Genomic DNA, 23,912 nt, shown 5'->3' with positions numbered 1-23,912 from the left:
TGATAATCATGGATTTCCGCCCTGCATACAGTAGTGGAAAGTCGAAACAATATAGGGTTTTGTAGTCATATTAGTATCAAATGCATTACAACAGGGGCGGCGATCCTGGGGGCATCCCCCCCCCCCCCCCACTTCGTGAAGCACTAAAAAAGTGTCCCTTTAACATGAGGAGGACCCGTTTTAGGTGATACCAAGTGCCCTTTCGCGTATAGCCTATGTAAGTGCTATTTGGCGAAAATGCCCCCTGCACTCGAACGTGTTCTGTGCCCCTTTCACCTCATCAGAAGGACCCGGTTTATAATGTTAGCAAGTTTCATTTCTTGTATATCATTGCCAATTTCTACTGAAAGTTCCTCCTCGCACAAACGTGTTCTATGCCCCTTTCACCTCAGAAAGACCTAGTTTATGTGTTAACAAGGGACCCTTTGAAACAAGAAAACAATATTCTCATTTGTATATGTTACTACAAAACTTGTAACATATTACGTGCCTTGATTATGTAAAGCTTTACGAGTCATGTGAGTGGGGTAGATAAGCAGAGGTGTATAGATGGGGGGTTCTTGCCCCTCCCCAAATTTTTCATGACCAAGAAAAAAAAGAGAAAGGGAGAATGGTAAAATCTAACATTATTTTTTGAATATTTGTTGTCAAATTCTATCACATAAGTGGATTTTCGTGATTGATATGTCAAATATATCTAGCCCCCTAAAAATGTTGGCCCATTTCGCCTCTGTAGATACGTCTTTTTTTCTTTGTTTTAAGATAGTGCCCTTTTCCATGTGCCCGCCCCCCCCCCCCACACACACACACACGTTCACTTCGCTCCGCCGCTCCTGCATTACAATAAGAGACCGGAATTCATTAAAAGAATGGCAAATTATCAGAGCGCTTAACCAAAATAGACAAATTTATGATTTAACTTCACTGTATACGGCACTTCACGGATGGGGAAGGGGAGTGTTATACTTTGAAAAAAAAATGTTTCTCGCTCCTTATGTTCCAGAATGGCGTTTTTCTTCTTTGTTTTTGTCATTTCATTCTCAGGGTAAAATTCCAAAAGATGAATCGTCCTCGACAGATTTGAAGCATGGAATTCACAAAGCAAAGTGCTAAAATTATTTTGATCAAAATCTGAAAAGAAATTACAAGGTAATTGAATGTTAAAGTTTAGCAATATTTTTTGAAAACACTTAGTACGCAATCATGGCTATATAGGCGGGTTGATGATCAAGTCCATCACTTTCCCTTTTCTTGTGTTATTACAGGAAATCATAATTATGACATATTTTAATACAATGTGTGTATGATATGTCTTCCTTTAAACAAAATAAGTTGAAGTAATGATTATCTTACACACTAAATCATTTTTCAATCCAATTTCAATTGTTTATTCTTTGAGGAATAAAACTGAACGATATAATTCCATATAATATAATGCAAAGGAATTATGTCATCATAAATATAGTCTTGCTCATTGCTATTCACGAAGAAATGCATTTTTCGCCGACATATAATGCAAAAACATTAGAATGTCATATTTTTTGTTATTCCTAGTTCGATTATATATTCAGTGATTTGTTTGTCTGATTTTTTTTAATTTGTTAGGCCCGTAACAACGCCCTGGGTTCTTCGGAACCACCGCTTGACAACAGCCAAAAGGGAGAGGAGAGGAGGAAATTATTATTTTCTTAAATAAATGAAACAAGGGGCTTTATATCCCGTTTTTAAGTCTATATGCAGGCGCGTATCTAGGATTTTGCACTAAGGGGGGCGACCTAATTTTGGCGCCCCTGTGAACTTTTCGGAAAATGAGGCAATCATAGGGGCCTTATATGCATGATGAATAATCTTATTTCATAATCACGTGAATAGGCCAATAGAAGACCACTCTTTTGTTTTAATGTATTCATGAAAAAAAATATACATTAATAGTGTAGTAATACCACCTTTTGAAAAGAATACATGCGACCAGAAATCGTTGCATTTTAAGCACTTTGGGTTTCAATTTAGAGTAATTTCTCATTATGTGTGCGGGAGCTGTAATTCTTTACCAGGGGCGGATCCAGCTTTCGCCAAGGGGGGGGGGGCTTTCCATCTATTATGTTTCCCGATCGGACATTCTAAGAACTTTTTGCAACCACTAAACTTCATGGGTATATCTAAACAATATTGATTAGAGAGCGAAACGCGAGCTGAAATGTTTTGAAATTCTGACCTCAAAATTAGGAAAATCTTAAAGTACTTTTGGAAATCAACAATAGGATGCTGGGTATCATTTTATGTGAGAGCGAAGCGCAAGCTGACAAATTTTGAATTTCCGACCCAAAACTGGACATTCTCAGCATTTTTGTAACCATGAACAGGATAGGTATCTATCTAAACAAATGATGTGAGAGCAGAGCGCGAGCTGAAATTTTTTGATATTCTGACCTAAAATTTTGACATTCTAAGCAATATTGGTAATCATATGAACAGGATTGGTATCTAACAAATCGTTTTATGCGAGCGCAAAGCACGAACTTCAAATTGTTAATGTTCCGACCCAAAGTTGGACATATAAGCACTTTATCTAACCATGAAGAGGATCATCATTATCTATCCCAACATTTTACGCAAGTACGAATCGCGAGCTGACAATTAATTTTTGAATTTCTGACCCAAAACTAGACCTTCTAAACATCTTTTCAACAATAAAGAGAACGGGTATCCATTTATTGTACGACAATGAAGAGGATGGGTATCCATTTAAACAATAATTGTACGAGTGCGAAACGCAAGCCAAAAAATAAAATTTTGACATTCTAAGGACTTTTGGTAATCAAGTACAGGATGGTCATCTAACTTAGCAATTGATGCGAGCGCGAAGCGCGAGCTGAAAATTTTTAAGAATCTTCTTTAAAATTTTGACATCCAAAGCACTTTCTGTTATCATGAACAGGATGGTCATCTAATTAATCGATGCGAGCACGAAGCGCTAACATCAAAATGGCGCCCTATATTCAGTTGCCCGAAGATCGCACCTCACGTAGGTTGCGTGAAACTCCGAGTTGCAATTAAATTTGATGAACCTCCAAAGCTCTTCCTGTGAAGGGCATCGAACACTCTATACAAGGATAGAAGTATACATAAATCTTGTTCTTTATTTAAAACGTCCACTAAGCTGTCATTTTTTCAGATCGAAATATCACATTTTTCAGCTTGCGCTTCGCACTGATATCGATTGTTCATTCATACCATGACGGCCACAAGACGACACGAATAAATGCTCCGCTCCGATCCCTATACACTTAACACGGAATAAAATTGGACAGTGAAAAACGCAAGAATGAACAAGGGACAAGCCGGTTCTAAACGGCGTAGGCCAGTTACGCCCACCAGCCCTACCGTACCGGAAAGCTCAGGGGATCTGCTACCTGCAATAGAGAAACTACTGGATGCAAAGATTGATAAACTGAACAGTCGTTTCGATATTCTAGAAAGCAGAATAGCTACGAAGGTGTCGCAGATAGAAAGTAAGCTGGATAGCTTTGCGGAGTCCTTAAACTTCCTTTCCAAAGAGATTGAAGAAGTGAAAAAGGTAGAAATACACAGAATCCAAAACAAAATGGAAGAAGAAAGACTGAATCGGGAAAAGGAGATAGACAGAATTTCATCTTACATTTGCAGGGAGAATCTTGTTATAATGGGGATCCCAGAGCTCACAGAGAAGGAGGATACAGACAAAGTGGTAAGAGAATTCTATCGGAGAAGCCTGAAAATGGAAGAAGGAGTGATACGAGAAATAGAGCATCAGAGAGTGCATCGAGTACCTGCAGTGACAAAGCCACGCCCTATCAAAGTGCGCTTTCTACGATACAGTGATAAAGTTAAAGTTCAGCAGAATGGCCGTCTACTGAAAGGCACGTCCTTCTACATCTTAGACGATCTTCCGAAGAGAGTCCGCATGGAGCGTAGCCGCCAACTCCCAGCTCTACGAGCCGCTAAAGAAGAAGGGAAAATTGCGTTCTTCTCAAGAGCAGAACCGTGGAAGCTGGTCATCATCGAGAGGGAGGACGAGGGAAGGAATGCGACGAGAGATAGAAGCAGGAATACCAACACGGAAAAGGATTCTCGACATAATCGAGGTAATGTTAAGCAATTAACGGAGGAAGGAATGAGAGCAATGGAAAATGTGAATATGAATCATATCGCAGAGGAAGATCAAGGAAAGAAAATAACAATGAAAGTGAACCAAAACACGGAGGATTTGATCGTGATGGAATGAAGTGATTAACCAACTCGGCGAGTAAAGAAACAGGTAAAGAGAATGCTTTATATACGTCAATAGAAGATTAAGAATAATAACATTTACGTCGATGATTATATAAATGTATGAAATGATTTTTGATAACCTGCTGGATGAAAAGAATTCGTTTCTGATTTGGAGGAATAGATGGTACTTACTATTTTGAATATGTATTGACAATGAACAGAAGTTATTTTGCAATCTCAAGGAAAAGATTGATAGTTTTGTCAACTTTAGAGAAAAAAAAATGAGAAGTGCAGGTGTGTTTTTTTTTTTTATAGAGAGATTGTTAACATCAATTCGCAAAACAAAAGAGATACGGAGAAACTTATATAGGCATGTCAGGAGAATGTTCAGAATCTAAAAATCTGTAATTTATAATTTTCTCAGATAACGCAGGACTATTGAGTATATACAAGAAGAATGTTTGTCTTTGAATTTGGAAAAAAAAAGATTTTGTCCAGGATTCTGACAGTATTTGATCTGTTTGGAAGGTGATTAATGTTTTTTCTTTTTTTCTTTTTTTTGTTTTAAACAGTTTTAACGTCAAAAAAATCAATCAAAATTAATTCAAGCGATGATGAAATTAGGTAATAACTATTTTGAATATCTGCTACCGGTGAGCAGAAGTTATTTTGCAAATCTTACTGAAGAGAATGATAGTAGAGTTGATAACTTTGGAAAGGGAAAAAAAGAGAGAAGTGGTGTTTTAGAGATTATTAAAATTAATTTACTAAACAAAAAAATAAAGAGGAACACCAGGAGAAATCAGATTGTAATAATCTATGTTATTTTTTCCTTTTCAGTTATCACATGCATATCGAGAATATACAACATAGATGTTTTTTGTACAGGTCTTGAAAGAAAAAAAAGGATGAGAAGAATTGATTCTGTCGGGGAATCTGACAGTATTTTGATCTGTTTGGAAGATGATTAGTGTTTAACAACTTTTTTAAAAATTTTTTTTATTGTTATTTCAAGCGATGATGAGATTAGAAAATGAGCAGAAGTTATTTTGTAAAATCTCACTGCATAGTAGAGTTGATAATTTTGAAAAGCCTATATTAAGTACATGATGTTTTAAAGATTGTTGATATTAATTCGCAAAACAAAAAGAGATAATATACAGGCCTATCAAATTTGTTTTTACTGGTTTTGGAAAGGAAAAGAAAAGATTTGATTAGGTCGGAGAATCTGACAGTATTTTGATCTGTTTGGATAACCGTCTGTTGACCATTAGAGAATTTGATATCTTGTAAAGATCTAATTTAACGAATTATCATCGATGAAAGCTTTGGAAAAAAGAATGGTCGTTAAGTAAAACTCACAAAAGATTGCTACCGGTGTGCAGTGAACATGAGTGTGTACTGAGTAACAAGTAATCGTTTAAGTTTGCGGATTCATTAAACATTGGTGTTTTTTTCCCGCATATTCTGATTATAGAAACATAGAAAGTGTTTTTTTTTTATATTACAGATCTTTAAGGTAATTTCATATCAAAACAATGTGGTCGGTTATCCTTGAAAAAAAAACAGAACGGCTAAGTTTTAGAATCCCATATTTATTGCATGCACGGGATTGTATGTAAATCGATTCATAAACACGCTGGAAATGAATATTGACAAACTCTGAATGTTGGGGAGGGTTGACATGCCCTATTTTTTTTTCTCTTTGATATGCAAAGTACATATGAATGAGAGGTGGAGTCAAACTTTTTTTTCTCTCTCTTTAACCAAGTTGAAAGAAACAATTTATTCTTTGACATGATGGGGTTTTGTTACGCTTGCTATGCATATAGTTCAACTTCGCCATCATTCATTATTTAACGAGCCATGGAAATGTCTTAAACGTTCACTGAATTAATTTGAATTTTCAATTAGCATGTAAAGGAGGCATTGGTGAGAATCAACCTTGCAAGGGTAACGTTGACTTAATTTGCATGTCTCCAGTAATGAAAGCTGCATTGAAATTTTAACGTTTAACAACTGGGCGTGGCAACATTTCTCAGAATAGATTTAGACATATGCTCTACGTCTATTAAGGATAATTACCTCTCTTTTTTTCCCCTCTCTAAGAACCTATTTTTTTTCTGTGTGTATGTCTATTGTTAAATCCATACAAGAATATGTGGATGCTCGGTTATAATTCGAATACTGAGATGCAAAAATCCAATAAGAAATCGATGGTTCTAAAGTAAGAAGCTGAAACTATTTAAAATATACGTCATTATATTTCACTGCTCAACCAGTTATAGAAATGTTTTAAACGTTCACTGACTCCTACTTTAATTGATGTGATGGTATGCAAGGTAGTTGTTGTAACTTGCCTCAGTAAACTTGCAATTTGACATACCAAGTTATTTGTTTCAATCAAATGTTTTTGGAATGTATTGTAATGGTTCACTGGACAAGCTTTTGTACATGGAATCAATCAAGGCTCTATATTTGTAAGAATCAACATTACTATTGTAATCTCGATGTTATTTCGCACGTCACATGCTGGCTTTCAAGTGGTTTGCATAATGCTAAACAAACGAGCGGGGTTGTTTTTTTTCTTCCCTTTAACTTAACAAGAAGGTATAATTAGATAATGTAGCACATTCATTTCTTTGAAAAAAGGTTATTGTGTGTGCTTGCATCTATTGCAAAATACTGAACGGAATATTTCGTTTGTGTACAACCAAAGTTATACGTCAATACTAAGATACAAATATTCAAATCCTTTGTGAAATAGTTGAATCTATTTTAGACAAGAATCCATTTCATTCAGTTTCGTTTAAATCATTATGTTTCACTGATCAACCAGTAATAGAAAGGTTTTAAACGTTCACTGAGTCCCACTTTAATTGATCTGATGGAATGCAAAGTAGTTGTTGTAACTTGCCTCAGTAAACTTGCTACTTGACATACCAAGTTATTTGTTTCAATCAAATCTTTTTGGTATGAATTGTAATGGTTTTTAGTACAGTTCACCGTACAAGCTTTTGTACATGGAATCAATAAGAGGTGGAAACCCCTTAAATTGTTGTACAATAACTCCAAATGCTAACTTGGGAAAAGAAAGAGGAATAGATAGAGAGACGGAATTTGACATATTGTCGTGCAGCTTGGAACTTTTTTTTTAAATTTTATTTTATTTGTTTTTTCCCTTTTTTTTTCTAAAAAAAAAAGAAAAGGAATTTTGCGCATTCAAGATTACGTAAAACAACAAAATATTGCGCCTTGATGGTCTGTGCAGGAGCCTTATTGATAGTTAATCTCTCTTTTCCTCTGTTGATTTCAACAGCTCAAGTTAGTTTAGGTGCTATTTTTCGTCTTCCTCTTGTTGATTTGTAGATCTTTTTGAATGGTTTGGCTGCGGTGAAGTCGTTTTTTTTTTCCCAGAAAATAATATATTTCCTTTTCATATCAGATTATGCCTTTTTTGTTAGGCTGATAAGAATGAATCTGGTGTATTGTTTAAGTATTTACGATAAATAACCAAGAGCATCGGGTGTTAAGGTATAGGGAGGGGAGGGCGTTACACACTTAGAGTGTCCTATGTTTGAGTTAGGTACGTCTTTTCGTGGTCAGTTTTCGTTTGTGTCGTTTGTCTTTTTTGTTGCTTGTTTCTTTTCTTTCTCTTTCTTAAGGTCAGTTTGCAGTGACACTTTGATCATGATCGACTTCGGGTGGGGTAGGCCGTGGAGGGAGCCATCCATTTCTCATCCTGTGTAGTATCTTTTCAACATATCCTTAAATGAATAAGTTTGTTTGTAATTTCATTTCTTTAAATGTGAGGGGGATTCGGGAGAAAAATAAGCGACAAAGTATTTTCAAATGGTGTAAGGACAAAAATGGGCATATAATCTTTTTACAGGAAACTTTTAGTACTCAAGAAATAGTTAGGAACTGGAGCTCATCGTGGGAGGGGAATTGCATTTATAGCCATGGTACAAATCATGGTAAAGGAGTCATGATACTTATTGCTAGAGGGGTCAACATAAAGATAAAACATACAATTATTGACCCAAATGGCAGATATATTTTCATAATCGGTCTATTACAGAATCAGCAGGTTGTACTGGGAAATGTTTATTTTCCTGTAGGAAGTAAAGAACAGGAGCAACTAGATTTTTTGCAAAATATTTCCCAGATTTTGAAGGAGAAAGAATTTAAAAATAAACCTTTTATTATAGGAGGGGATTTTAATATGATGAGGAATGTACTTTTAGATTACAAAGGAAGTAGCATTAATAAAAGACAATCTAGGCTTAGTATTGATTTTGAAAGTTTTTTGGATAATCATAAGGCAATAGATATATGGCGATTTAGAAATATCGATAAGATGCAGTATACTTATCATCAACAAAATCCTTACATGCAGAGCAGATTAGATTATTGGGTGATATCAGACATTTTTGTTGAAAAAGTATCAAAATGTGAAATAATACCGGCTCTGTCGCCTGATCATTCTGCAATAGAATTAAATGTTAATTTTGCCGTTACTCATCCTGTTATAAAGACAGGATACTGGAAATTCAACAATAGCCTATGTTACGATGAAGAATATGTTAAAGGAATGAAAGAGGAAATAACTCGTCTAAAACTTCGGTTGTCTGAAGAAATTATGGATAATAGAATACTGTGGGATTATGTTAAGATGGAAATTCGAAATTTTACGAGAAAATATTCTAAGAAAAAAGCTAAAGAAAGAAAAGAGAAGGTTGAGAAGTTAGAAAAGGATATTATAAAATTGGAAGAGGAGGTTCAATTACAGCAAACACCATCGAACACAAATGATATTTTGATTGATCTTTTGGCAAGAAAAAGAAGTGAGCTAAAAACAATTTATGCGTACTTAAATGACGGTATAAAAATCAGATCTCGAGCCCCATGGTTTGAAAGTGGAGAACGAGAAACTGCGTATTTTAAACAACTGGTAGATTATAATGGTCGGAAGGGTTTTATTAAAGAACTTAAAGTTAATGGAAATGTAATTAAGGACGAAACTGGTATTTTAAAAGAAATCAAAGAATTTTATTCTTCTTTATATTCTAAAGGAGAGGTAGAACCTGGTGATTATTTTTTTCCTAGTAACTTACCAAAATTAAGCGAAAACCAAAAGAATCATTGCGAAGTGAAAATAAACCAGGGGGATTGTATTGAAATTTTAAAAGAAATGCAACTAAATAAATCACCAGGAAATGACGGTTTAAATGTCGAGTTTTATATTACATTTTGGCAGGTAATAGGTGACCTAGTCTTAAATGCTTTTAATGATGCTATGAAATATAAAGAATTGTCACCGTCACAAAAACAAGCAATAATTACAATTATACATAAGGAAGGTAAAGATCCGATGTTTATTAGCAATTATAGACCAATTTCCTTGCTGAATGTTGATTATAAAATCCTAACCAAAATACTTTCGAAAAGAATTAAGACCATTTTGGATAATATTGTGTCTGGCGACCAAGTAGGTTACTTAAATAATAGGAATATTGGCGATGCTGTAAGAATAATAAACGATATGATTTTTCATACATCAAATTTTAATAAACCAGGATACTTAGTTGCAATCGATTTTGAAAAGGCGTTCGACTCAATTTCACATTCCTTCCTCCAAAGGGTGCTTAAATCGTTTGGTTTTGGGCCAATTTTTAGTAACTGGGTTAACGTTCTTTACACCAACTCGCTGAGTTGTGTCTTTAATGGGGGGAAATCGACCGGTTATTTTGCAATCGAGAGGGGGCTAAGACAAGGGGATCCCCTCTCCCCTTACCTTTTTATACTTTGTATAGAATGTTTAACGCACTGTATTCGTAATGATAATCAAGTAAAGGGTATTCGATTTGGTGAAACGGAAATTAAACAAATACTCTATGCTGATGATATGACTATATTCGTAGAAGACTTGGATTCAGTATATAGATTAGAATTAATTCTTGAAAAATTTAGGAAGACATCTGGACTTAGGATGAACAAAAATAAAACGTTTATTTTGCCTCTAGGACCCTCTGTTAGCCTTACTCACCCTTTCCCTTTTGGGAGACAAGTTGATATGGTTAAAATTCTAGGTATTGTCTTTTCATTAAATCCTGACGTTGCTGAAGAAATGAATTATAAAGAAATATTAAGCAAAATTAAGAAGTTATTAAATTGGTGGAAACAAAGAGATCTAACTTTGTTTGGAAAGATTCATCTGCTTAAAACTTATGCTTTTTCTAAATTGATTTATGTAAGTTCTTTAACGCCTATGCCGGAATGGGCTTTTAAAGAAATTGAAGAAATTTGTTTCGACTTTTTATGGCGAGGAAAAGATAAAATTAAAAGAAACACATTGTATCTGGGATATAAACAAGGGGGAATAAAAATGCTTAATTTCAAACTCTTTGTAATGGTACAGAGAGTGATGTGGGTCAAAAGATTGGTAAACGGTGATCAGAAAGTGAAATGGAAAAAATATTTCAAATTTCTGCTAAGACCATTAGGTGGTAATTTAATATTTTACTGTAATTTTACACCTGACATGATTAATATAAAAATTCCAAAGTACTACCGGGAAATGTTAAGTATTTGGTTTGATATAACTGTTTTCATCAAAAAGGACATAAGTAATAAAAGAAATGAAATTTTTTTTCAATAACAGGTATATTAAAAATGCAGGAAAAGCGTATTTTCATGAAAATATTTTCTTAAAAAACACATACAAATTACACCATATTGTAAATGAACATGGTGATCTTAAATCAAATACTTACTTTAGATCTATGGGTTTAAATGACGACGAAATAGTATCAATTAATGAAATATTTGCACATGTTCCTGTGGAATGGAAAGACGAATTAAAAAATAATACATTAGTTGATGGTTTGAAGATTGAATTTATTTTCTCTAAAAATGTTTTCCAGTTTGAGTCAGTTTGTTCAAAACAGCTGTATAGATCCTGTATAAGCAAAATTGCCGACACTCCTGTCAGTTTTTACAATCTCGAATCATCATATAACATGTCTGAAAAAGAAATCGAGAAAGTATTTTATCGTCCAAGATTTTGCACATTAGATAATAAGCTAAGAGAGTTTCAATATAAATTATTATACAATATTGTCTTTGTTAACCACCATTTATATAGGTTTCGATTTACATCGAGTAATGAATGTTCTTTTTGCGGTAAAGATGAAGAAACTTATAGACATATTTTTTATGAATGTGAATTGGTTAAAGTATTATGGAGATTGTGTAGCAATATATTAAAATTTCCGATTCTTAAAAGCTTACAGTGGAAGGATATCCATGTTGGATTAGACGAGACATCAGAAAATAGACAATTATTAAATCATATCATTTTACTTATCAAATTTTTAATATATCACGGTAGGGGGAATCATAAACTACCAACTGCCGAAGAGATTCAAGTAAAGCTTTTTAAAAGTAAAGAAGAAGAAAAGAAAATTGCTATAGAGAGAAAAACATTAACACAGCATTATAAAAAGTGGGAACACTTAAAAAACAATTAAGAAGGGTGAGAGAGGGATGGTTTTTGCCCGGTTTCCACACGTGCGGGGTTGGCTGGTCTGTCTGTCACTGTAGACTGTCCTCTTTTTATTACTTTGCTTGTTACTTCTTTCCTTTCTTTTTTTCTCATTTTTTCTCTCTTTATTTTCCTTCCTTCTGCTTTTCTTAATTTGTTTTTGTATTTTTTGTTATTGTACTGTCTAATTGTTTAATGTCTCTTCTGTGTGTGTCTGTGGGGGGGGGTGCACTCAAACCCTTTTTCCATTTTTTTTAATTTTTTTTTAATTGTAAATTTCATTCAGTTTAATCAATGTTGAGTAATAAATTTTCTACATAACTATTGTATGATTTTGTGAATTTATATTGGTTATAAAATAATGGTTAATTTTTGTTATTGAATTTATCCATTGTATATGATTATGTTAATACCATGAGTATTTGTACGATCATTTGTATTGAACTGAATGATTAATAAATACTATTACAAAACAAAAAAATATCCTTTTCAGTGATACAAAAATCAAACTTTCAGGTCAGGAATATCACAGCACGCGCTTCAGAATGTGCTTACTTCAATAATTGAATTGTGTAGTCAGATAACTGATAATTGGTACAGAAAATGGATTAGAATGTCAAGTTTTCAGGTGAAAATGTAAGCTCGCACTTCGCGCTCGCATTATTTGGTTACTTGGTGAGATAATGTATCCGGAATGTATCCCAGCTCCTCGTGAATGAATCACAGCAAACAGTACGAAACACGGCCCCATTTCATCATGTTCATAGTGATAAAGCTTATTACAAATTTTAGCGATAACCAAATGTCTGTGCCTCAAGAGAGTGAACTGGCCGAATTGGCCAATTGTCTACATCAATCTTCTTAGCTAAGTGGCTAAAGTTCATGCCAGTTCATGTGCTCTTCATGATTAACGTATTTCCATGAGGTTTTTCCATTTTTTGCGAAAAGTCATTTTCCACGAGATTGTCGACATGCAGTTATGTATATCGTCATTCTTTAAAGAGACCTTTACTAATATGTAATTCTTTGAGCTTCAGGAGGATGTTCCAGATACATCATTTTATAAGATTTTTTTTCAAAGTTTAAACTTTTTTGATAAGCACAACTGATCCCGGGCAATTAGGAGCACATAAATATAATTCACGATTTCTCGACAAAGGGAATGTTTTCAATCCTAACAAAAATTAACACTCAGAACAACGTACTAGGCCTATTCACGTACCTCTATCACTCATATGAATTTGAGAAATAGTATATGATGTAGGCTTATACTGGTTTCCTGGACTGGTTTGCTGGACTGATTAACGGAAATGATTTTTTTTAGGGCAGGCCTAATCGGCTAATCGCTCTACAACATATATTTAAACATAAACTTTACATTGTTTGTGCTAATCAGACAGTCTGCACTGAGATTAAGGTTTTGTCAGTCAGCAAGTGGGTGAGGAAAGGAAACAGAGTGCCACGTTTTCAGGAGGAAGAACGGATGTTGAAGCACCGGGGAGGAATGGTCACGGGTAGGAAGATATCGGTCCGCAGGTGTCTCGGTCGGCCACGTACACATATTTTGGGAACCCTCGCAAATTTCAGACGTGCACTTCATTCAGTAAGCAGTTGGGCTGACAGGTACACGTCTCTAGCATCACAGACAGAAGACTTGTTTGGAGGTTTTAAGATTTGAAGTTATATTGTATTTTCACCATTCAAGATGGAAATTAGTACTATTCTCACTCTACTAGTTGGGTTTTTATCTTCATTTGTCAGGGTAAGTTGTTTTTATTTTGTCTCGTATGAAATATTTTATCGGTTCTGTTGACATGGTTGAGATGGAGATACCCCGGACTCCCGGAGATACGGAGTTATATAGCGCGAGAATGTTTGGAGTTTCTCATCATTGCCTTTTTTCTAGATCGATCTCTAACTTGTTTAAAACATTTTCATGTGTTGAGGATCATTGTGTAACCATTACGCTTAGACTCACTTGTTCGGCTCATATCATATTGTCAAACTATTTTTTAGCTCCGATTTTGCGGTGTACTTTGAAGGGAACTTGTTAGTTAGTTTTTTGTGAAAGTGTACTGAGGCGAATCGATTCTGTGTTAGTTTCGGCCAGTTTTATATCTGAAAATAATAAACACATCACATCTTTCATATTCATGTTTAAATTGGTCCGATGATAATTGGGGTGAACGTCATTGCAAAGTTATTGTACACACTTTAAGTTTCTATGAAGTCAAAGAAAGTGCTGGGCCTTGCATGAGACTGGCTATGCCTGAGCCACTCGTACATTGGGATTACGTTGCGGAGCTGCATCGTTGGGGGATCATATGTGATGCGTTGCCACGTTGCGGTATGGGCCCTTCCTCCTGGTAAGTGAAAGTGCACATCGATCAGAGACAGATGCGATACCGATTTTGCCAAGGGTCAATAATTCACTGCTTGTCCCTGGAAACCGGGTTGCTGCATAACTATGTAGGGTATATATGTCATACACCATACGTAGCACGCCCTGGAAATCAATTTGATATGCTAAAAGGCAGAAGCTTTACCAAATGTTGGGGAAAAACTATTTCATTTATTTATTTATTTACTACCTTTGCTTGTCAAATTTTTTCTGAACAAAATCACCTTCATTACGGAGTGAAACCGTTTTTTTTTTTTTTAACCTTGCTTGTCAAATTCTTTTTCAAAACCAGCACCCCTTTCTTCAAAAATAGTTCAAAGCCCCTGGTTTACTGATGTGAACCTTGATCATATAGATCTATAAAGGATCATTAAAGGTGAATAAAACCTTTGAAACAAGTATAAAGGCTTGTGTTGAAACAGAAAAATCAAAGAATAAGAGCAAAAAAAGTTTGAGAAAAATCGGACAAATAATGAGAAAGTTATAAGCATTTGAATATTACAATCACTAATGCTATGGAGATCCTCCCATTGGCAATGTGACAAGAATGTGTGATGTCACATGTGAACAACTTTCCCTTTTTGACTATAAAATACCCTCAAAATGTATCTTTCTGCTTTTCCTTATTGTGATACAACTCTTTATCCATGGTGTATTCTATTAAAATCTGTATTACATGCCCTCCTCTGAAAAGAACACATGATCTACTGATAGATGTGATAAAAGAGGGAATTTAAGTGAAATATATACTAAAGTTATTGGGAGAGTTGTTCACAAGTGAAATCACACATCTTTGTCGCATTGCCAATTTGAGGATCTCCATAGCATTAGTGATCGCAAATTCGCAATATTCAAATGTTCATAACTTTTTCATTATTTGTCAGATTTTTCTCAAACTTTTGTTGATCTATTTCTTTGATTTTTCTGTTTTCACCCAAGCTATCTTGTTCCAAATGTTTCATTCTCCTTTAATGTATCAAAATGTGTTCTTCTAGAACGTAGACACTCTCTATTACAGGGAAAATCAATTTATATGAACACAAATTCTAGATTGTTCCATTTTCATAGGTGCACTATATTCTAAATGTTTTTTATATTGTTATTCTAAAAGAAACTGTTATATTTCAATTAAAAATGTCTTCTTTTATGTGGACACTCTCTATTACAGGGAACATCAATTCATATGAACACAAATTCTGGATTGCACTATATGTTTTGTATGTTTTAATATTGTTACTTTAAAAGAAACTGTTATATTTCAAGTAATAATCATCCCTTTTATGGATTGAATGAATGCCAGTTAAAGAACATAATAAGGAAGTCAGCATCAGATCCTACAAAGCATTTCATGGGCCCAATTGTCTTGGGACAATAGTGACTCTACTGTGCATGGGTGGTGGGCCCATACATTTCTTTGTCATAGTTGATGCTGGATACGCTATTGCTAATTAATGATGAATTATTTTACTGACTCATGTCCTAATTTAGTCGTTTCCTCTTTTTTTCTTTTCTTAGGCGGATGATCCAGATGTTGTTGCCATGGTTACCCACAAAGTCAAATTTGACATAAGCATTGGTGGAGAGCCAGCGGGCACAATTGAGCTTGGTCTCTTTGGAGACGTTGTTCCCAAGACAGTTGCCAATTTTGTGGAGTTTGCTGATCCTTTGAGCAAGGAAAACTATGTTAACACCAAATTCCACAGGGTGATCAAGAACTTCATGATCCAAGGTGTGTAAACCACTCACTACCCTTTGGTATGTGTAAAAGGGAAGGTCCAGGCTGCAGATATTCATATCTCAATAAAAAGAGTAAAATTCACAAAGCAAAATGCTGAAAATTTGATCAAAATCGAATAACAAATAACGAAGTTATTGCATTTTAAAGATTTGCATTATTCCGGTGAAACAGTTCTAGGCATGTCTTCATGAATATTCATTAGGTGGGCAATCGTGGGCTGATGGTGTCATATCCCCACTTGTTCTTTTGTATTTTATTATTTAAAATAAGATTTATTCCAAATTTTTCTACCAAGAACTAAAACAATTGGATTGAAAACTGATTAAATTTATTGCCGCAACTTATTTCATCATAATGGAGACACATTTACACATGTATGAAAAATGAAACATTTATGATTTCATGTAATGACATAAGAAAAGGGAAGTGGGGATGTGACATCATCAGCCCACCTAATGAATATTCATGACGATATACATATAACTGTTTTCACAAAATATCGATAAAATTTAAAGTTCAATAACTTTGTTATTTGTTATCCGATATGGTAAAATTTGCAGCATTTTGCTCTGTGAATTTTACTCTTTTTATTTAGATATATATAAATCCAGCCCGGACCATCCCTTTAAAGTGAATTGCTGGTAAACTCCTTCAGAGAAATAATGTGCATTGACATAATTTCAGTGGCCTTGGTTTATAGCCTAAAATAAAATCACATTAAGTTATTTGAACTCCATTCATTCTTGGGGAAATAATACATATATTAACAAAAAAGTGTCAAAGCAAATTGAAAACTAATGGCATTTTTTTCTGTTCACCCAGTTATGAAAGTTTCAAACAATAACAGCTACAATTTCATATTGCATGTTTGCGTCAGTCATTTAAACAAATGTCTTAAGGAATATGATTATTGATTTTATTTCAGCATTGATAAATTGTCAATGTTACTTTAATGTGGGCAGTGGTAACCTCGTTTACCTACTATATTGTCATTCAAAGAAAGGGTCGCACATGGTCCTTCATTTGACCCAGACACTCAGACAGTCTGTCAATAATCGGAAGCAAGCAGGAAATAACCTTGAAAAATCCCAAGTTTGTTCTTTATTCAGAATCAAACTTCCTCAACTTATGAATATTCATAGGCAGGATGGCATCCTCCATTTCCTTTAGACTAGTTGCAGTGTGGCAATATTTGATTAGTGTTGCATAAATTTACTTATCTTACATCGCAGCGCTGTGTTGAAGATAAAGTGATTTACAAGGGTTGGTATAATTATCCATTTCCTTCAAGTCTGCAGCATCTCATCCAGTGATACCACTTACATTCAAAAAATATTTTGAGTTTTTATACCGCTTACTTTAAGAAAATATTTATAGTATTGAATTTTGTTATCACTTACTTTCAGAAAATATTTGTAGGTTAGTTTACTTACTTTCAGTGAATTTTTGTAGTTTACTTACTTTCAGAATATATTTGTAGTTTTGACACTTGTTTTCAGAAAATGTAGTTTAGTTAAATACTTACTTTCAGAAAATATTTGTAGTTTTGATACCACTTCCTTTCCAAAAATTCCGTAGTTTTGATACCACTTTCAGAAAATATTTGCAGTTTTGAAATCACTTTTAATTGCAGAAAATATTTGGAGTTTCAAATTGATGAATTAACTATGGCACTGATACGTAACATTTACAACAATCAACTACAACATTGTCAGCTATCAATTGAATCAAGAATACAGCATGATTTTGAATCTCATCCCACCGCTGCCACCAGTTAAACTGATCCAAAAAACAGTTTAAGGAATAGGCCTGGGATATCTCTTTGCTGTTCCAATTGAAAGAAAGAAAACAAAATAGATTGAGAAACCTGACTGTTACCATTAGTTTAAATAGATATGGAAGCCGCAATCAGCAACATAACAATTATTAATTGAGAACAAATACAATGATTTAGATAAATGCATCTGTTGCCACAAGTTGAATAAAAAAGTTTATGTTTGGTCACGCCCCACTGCTGCTGCTAATTACCATAATTCATTTAATACCAGCATACTCAGCAAAAACATATGTATACCATATGGCATCCTACTTCTGCAGTTAATTTATTTTATAGTATGTGCATACCCCATACAGTAATACCACATATTGCTGCAACTGATTTAGATTACAGTACACAGCTTATTGTTGCAAACATTATTCAGCAACATCACATATTGATACTACAAATCCAGAAGTGATTAGATAAATTGATAATGATTAGATAAATTGATTAGAAATCCCCTGTCTTCTGCTGGTTGCTGCATAACACTTAATGATGGTGTCCATTGGTCAATTCAAATTAAGGTACATTTATTGCAAACCCTGTTCTGCAACATCATGTTGCTGCTATAAATTGATTGAGATGATTCGAGAACAAAGATGGAGTTAGACAACATCCATCTTCCTCTAACACATCTCTCAAGAACACAGAACTGTTTTGATAACATCTCTCATTGCTTTGTGTTATGCTGATGCATACCCTATATGAATTCAGCCAAACCAAACTACTGCTTGTTGCCAGCAGTCAAATCAATGTGTTGTTTGGTTTACTTTATTGCCTTATTGTCTTTTTCCTAACTTTGACTCTGTGATATATTCCATCATGATTTTTTTCATTTCTCTGTGAATCTGCAGTGAACACAAACCCGGCACTAATGTTCATGGGATTGGAAGGGTTTTTTTTTCAATGACTTCCAATGCGATGAAGCAACCTCGTTGAAATAATAACTCAAGAGACAATCATGTACATTTACTATGTACAAATGAGTATTTATTCAGGTTCTTCAAAACTTCACAAAGTTCCAAGTTACATTGTTTGATAAGAGAGTGACCTTATGTACACTCAATGAGTTAGGACGGCGTTCTGTCGATGGTTGAAGACTGACTAATCTTCCCCAATTTCCCATACTATTACCTAGAGTTATTCAAATGAATCTCTTGCCACTCCTGGTAATAATATGATATGAAACATAACATTATAAGGTGAAAGCCCTCCCCTTGGAAACTAGAATTGACCAATTGAATATTTATATCTCAGAAAGTTTCAAGCATCCCAACCCAAGGATGCTGACAGGACTTTCTTCCCCTAAAAGCAGCTGACCAGTAAACAACATGATGACATGGATGAGATGGGAACATGTGCAAAATGGACGAGCCATGGGCAGAAACTGGTCAGAACATAACATGAAATATCAGTATGGACTTATAATTGTGACAGGTAGGATAGACCTGGGACCTGTCCAGTTGAAAACAACAGGTTTCATGTCCTACTACCCAAATCACATGTGAAAGTTAACCCCTCATAACACAAGTAACGTGCATTGTCACAGACTTCCTAAGTATAATCCCCATCCCGTGAGCCAATAGTATGTTTGATCTGGCTTGATTATCAAGGATCATATTAAAGGAATTCATTTCATTTCATTTCTTTCCTTTTACCCTCAGGTGGTGACTTTATGAGTGAAGATGGATCAGGAAGCAGAAGTATCTTTGGTAAGGATCACTTTGAGGATGAGAACTTCAGGTTGGACCACTATGGAGCTGGATGGTTGGCCATGGCCAATGCTGGTATGTAAGCTTCCTTTATTATTATTATTATCATTATTATTATTATTGTTATTATTATTATAATTATTATTATAATTATTATTACTTTTATTATTATTATTATTGTTATTATTACTACTACTATTACTATTATTATTTTAGTTATTATTGATTGTTGTTCTTGTTCTTATTATTTTTTGATTTGTTTTCTCTTGATTTATATCTACTCAGTTTGGAGTTAACCTGGCAGAATATAAGTAAAGTCAATAATTATATAGAAGTATATGTGTGATTCTGTACCATTCTGGCCAAATGTGTATTGTTGGGGCAGGTTAAGACTAAGTTGCATCCAGTCCAAAATTCAGATATTATTTGACATGCAAGATATGTTTTAAGGAGCTAGAGCATACATGGGAAACTAATGTACACTTATTGAGATGAACAGGACAATGGCACCACAGGAGCAAAATACTTGTGGCCAATTACTATTTTCAAACTTGTCAGTCAGATTGATGGTTTGTATCACAACGCTTTCACAAAATGAAGTTAGTGAATAGATGAACAGTTTTAACTTTTAAGAAATGTGATATAAGTAAACTAGTAAGCACAGAATGAAGTTGATGTGAGCTTCAATCTTTTTTCCTTGTAGATTACTTTAACCTTCAAGTGTTTTCTGAAACTTTACTAAGGTTCAACTTGTGTTCCAATTATCATATATTTGTAGTCAGATAGTCAATTATGTCTGGAAATAGCAGGCAACCGTTTTATTTATCAATTCCATCTCTGTTACATCTTCTACAATTTATGGAATTTCATGAAAATGACATAAAACTGGTCATAGAAGACTGAAAACATATTTATAATTTTCTATTAGATTTAGGGTATCCCTATGTGATGAAGCCTATGAGAATCACATAATGTAGCAGAATCATGGGCGGGACCACAGGCTGGAAATGTTGACAAGCAAAAAAATATTTATTTAAAAAAAATAATAAAAATATGTCATCACCCAAAATGTAATGTAATGTCATTTAATGATGTATTGTTCTCCATAAAAAAAGACCGAAAATAGTAGGGGGACGCGTTGCCCGTCCCCCTTTGGATTTCTGTCCTTGAGCAAAATCAAGAGGTTGAAGAAAGGGGTATTGTCAATACCTTCAATTTAAGTAAAGTCTAAATAAAATCTTCTTTGTCTTGAATGTGTCTGTGCTATCAACAGGACCCAACACCAATGGCTGCCAATTCTACATCACCACGGTGAAGACAAAGTGGCTGAACGGTGCCCATGTTGTCTACGGTAAAGTTTTGGATGGTATCGATGTTCTGGCTGCCATCGAGAACACCGAGACAGACGACAGCGACAAACCTCTGAAAGATGTAGTGATTACCAAATCATCGAGTGAAGAAGTACCAAGGTCGGAGCAGTTTGAGGTGGAGAAAGCAGGTGTAACAATGCCAGTACTGTGAGATGCTGGTCAGCTCTGCGGGGGGGGGGGGGGGTCTTCAGATAGGGCATACTCAGGATATCTCTCCACATGGCTTATTGAAGGGTCTTGATTAAATAATGCAAAGAAAGGGGATGTAAGTATTTTCTATACTGTTAAATTTTTAACAATGCCTTGGAATCGTCGTTCCATCATCGTTTTAGAAGTATATTTCAGATATTTCAATGGAAATCACTTTACTTTTATATTGTGAAGTCTTTCTGTATTCGATTTTTTTAACTGCTAGCGTGATAAACAGATGTGTGCATGTGAACAGACTTTATCTGTGTGTGTTTTTGAATGGGTGCGAGTGTTTCTTGGAAATGAACTTTATTGACATGCAAATTGCAACAGGGTTTTAGTAAAAAGAATAAAAGACTGTTTAATTTTTAAGCAAAGAGTAAAAATAACCTCAAAGTCCAAAGATGTTTAAATTGTGGGGAAGTTCTCTTTTTATTCATTTCAGGAATATCACTGCCTAGACAATTGTTTATTTGCCTTGTTTACTCAAAAGTTTGCCTCTTGTCCTGCCTCTGTAATTTTCCAAAGAGTAAAAATGCCAGAACGTTCTGGGTCTCATTTCACACAATTTTGGGACAGATTTTTTCAAAAACCCTTCCAAACTTGCTTAAATCTTGCCTTTTGTGTAGAATTGGCTTTATATTTGATAGGAATCGGTTTCAGTGGACATCAAATATCTCCACTCTAGTGTGTGTGTGTGTATCAATCCAATGGTGCTACTTCATTGCTATGCAAAACATGTGAAAGATAATCACCAAATCAAATCATACTTTGTTATTTCTAAGATATATACTAAGAAATTTCTTTAATTTATGGACCGCTGTTTCTGTTTAGTGTTAATAGTTATATATAAATTTTCTGAACTTTGATACACTTTAGTTAGTTGATACTTTTTTTCCATTAAGGGTAACTGAAAATTACCATAATAGACTACAATTTGACACTGATACACTTATTTGTTGTTTCTTATCCTTTTGTAGTCTTCTATATTCAGGGGAGTTGCTGATCACATGAACATGAGTGATTACAACTTGCGCACAGTGTAAGAATAAGTTGGTCGATAATGCACACAGTCACATGCTTCCAGCTAATTAGATGTAAATTCCAGATATCCTGTCCTGTTACCCTTGTAATAAATGTACCATGCAGTAATTTATCTACATCAAATGAAGGGTGTTGGAATACATTGGCATTAAGCTAGGCTGTAGTGAAGCATAGAGTGTAGACCTAATAGATTCAGTTCAAATATCAATACTTGGGTACTTGTTCTTGTATGAAGCATATATAGAGAGAAAATAAAGGGGAATATTAACTCTATTTCTGATGGAAACATGTAAACTAAGCAAGTGTCATTTGGTTATCGAGATGTATTCTGGAGAAGAAAAATAATAATAATAAAGCACAATAACATCATAAATGTTGATAAAAGAAAAATCAACTTCTGCCCGAGGGACAACTTCATGAGGCACTTTGTCGGGGGTTTCCACTGGCGACTGTTATAAGGTACTAAAATGCTTACATATGATTGGCTGAGAGTAAATGATGATCACTGACAAGATCCCATCACAGCTTGGTAACTTCTTGCACAACACAAATAGATTTTTTTTTATCATAAAAATCATCTGTAATTATCTTCTTTTTTTACCCTCCAGAAGAGGTTTCAAGTTTTTATCACAGTAGTGTGTTCAAATATTTGAAGGATATTTTAGTGGTCACACCTTAGGCGATTCCAAACTGAAAGCTGACAAACTTTGATCCCGTCCAATTTAGGTACATTATCAAATGAATATTACACAAATGGAGTAGTCTTAAGAAATATGTGCGTTTTAGGCACAGTGTTATGTAAATGACGTGTTCATAGAGTATGTTTATAAATTGAAGTATCTTTAATTTATCAATGTATTTTCTTGAATGTATCTATGCATTTTTAATAAAACACTGCTGTTAATACACTTGAGTTTGTAATTGCATATCATTTCTTATTTGTATGGTAATTTGCCATGATTACACGTCATGAATTATACATACGTGCCAAGTTACTGGTCATGAATTGGTCCGTCGTACTCTTATTTTAAGATATTCTTAAGAATTTAATTGATGCAAATGTTAAGTTAGTAACATGAAAAATAACAAAAAAATCTCTTTGCCTCAGAGAAACATTGTTTATCTCCTCATATTCTCCTGACTTGGTTACTGGTATGGAAATACTTAAGTTTTGGGATACCCCATCTATAAGGCCAACTCATTTTTGTCTCACCTGCATAGCAGAGTGAGACTATAGGCGCCGCTTTTCCGACGGCGGCGGCGTCAACATCAAATCTTAACCTGAGGTTAAGTTTTTGAAATGACATCATAACTTAGAAAGTATATGGACCTAGTTCATGAAACTTGGCCATAAGGTTAATCAAGTATTACTGAACATCCTATTAGAGTTTCATGTCACATGACCAAGGTCAAAGGTCATTTAGGGTCAATGAACTTAGACCATGTTGGAGGAATCAACATCAAAATCTTAACCCGAGGTTAAGTTTTTGAAATGTCATAACTTAGAAAATATATGGACCTAGTTCATGAAACTTGGACATAAGGTTAATCAAGTATCACTGAACATCCTGCATGAGTTTTATGTCACATGACCAAGGTCAAAGGTCATTTAGGGTCACTGAACTTTGGCCGAATTGGGGTATCTGTTGAATTACCATCATAACTTTGAAAGTTTATGGATCTGATTCATGAAACTTGGACATAAGAGTAATCAAGTATCACTGAACATCCTGTGCGAGTTTCAGGTCACATGATCAAGGTCAAAGGTCATTTAGGGTCAATGAACTTTGGCCGAATTGGGGGTATCTGTTGAATTACCATCATAACTTTGAAAGTTTATTG

The 23,912-nt window shown here is 34.5% G+C and overlaps 1 protein-coding gene across 1 annotated transcript; it reads left to right on the top strand.

The window, feature by feature from the left end:
* The first annotated feature begins 13,234 nt into the window (after positions 1 to 13,234).
* LOC121407892 (peptidyl-prolyl cis-trans isomerase 6-like) lies at positions 13,235 to 22,978 on the top strand. The gene is made up of 4 exons (XM_041599132.1): positions 13,235 to 13,559; positions 15,714 to 15,927; positions 19,420 to 19,542; positions 20,741 to 22,978. Exons 1-4 carry the CDS (start codon positions 13,503 to 13,505, stop codon positions 20,986 to 20,988), a joined length of 642 nt encoding a protein of 213 aa, XP_041455066.1. The 5' UTR covers positions 13,235 to 13,502; the 3' UTR covers positions 20,989 to 22,978.
* The last annotated feature ends 934 nt before the right edge of the window (positions 22,979 to 23,912 follow it).

Source organism: Lytechinus variegatus, chromosome 2, assembly GCF_018143015.1.
Source record: "Lytechinus variegatus isolate NC3 chromosome 2, Lvar_3.0, whole genome shotgun sequence".
Taxonomy (NCBI): Eukaryota; Metazoa; Echinodermata; class Echinoidea; order Temnopleuroida; family Toxopneustidae; genus Lytechinus; species Lytechinus variegatus.
Note: the sequence above shows the minus strand (reverse complement) of the source record. Positions and strands in the feature narration are given on the sequence as shown.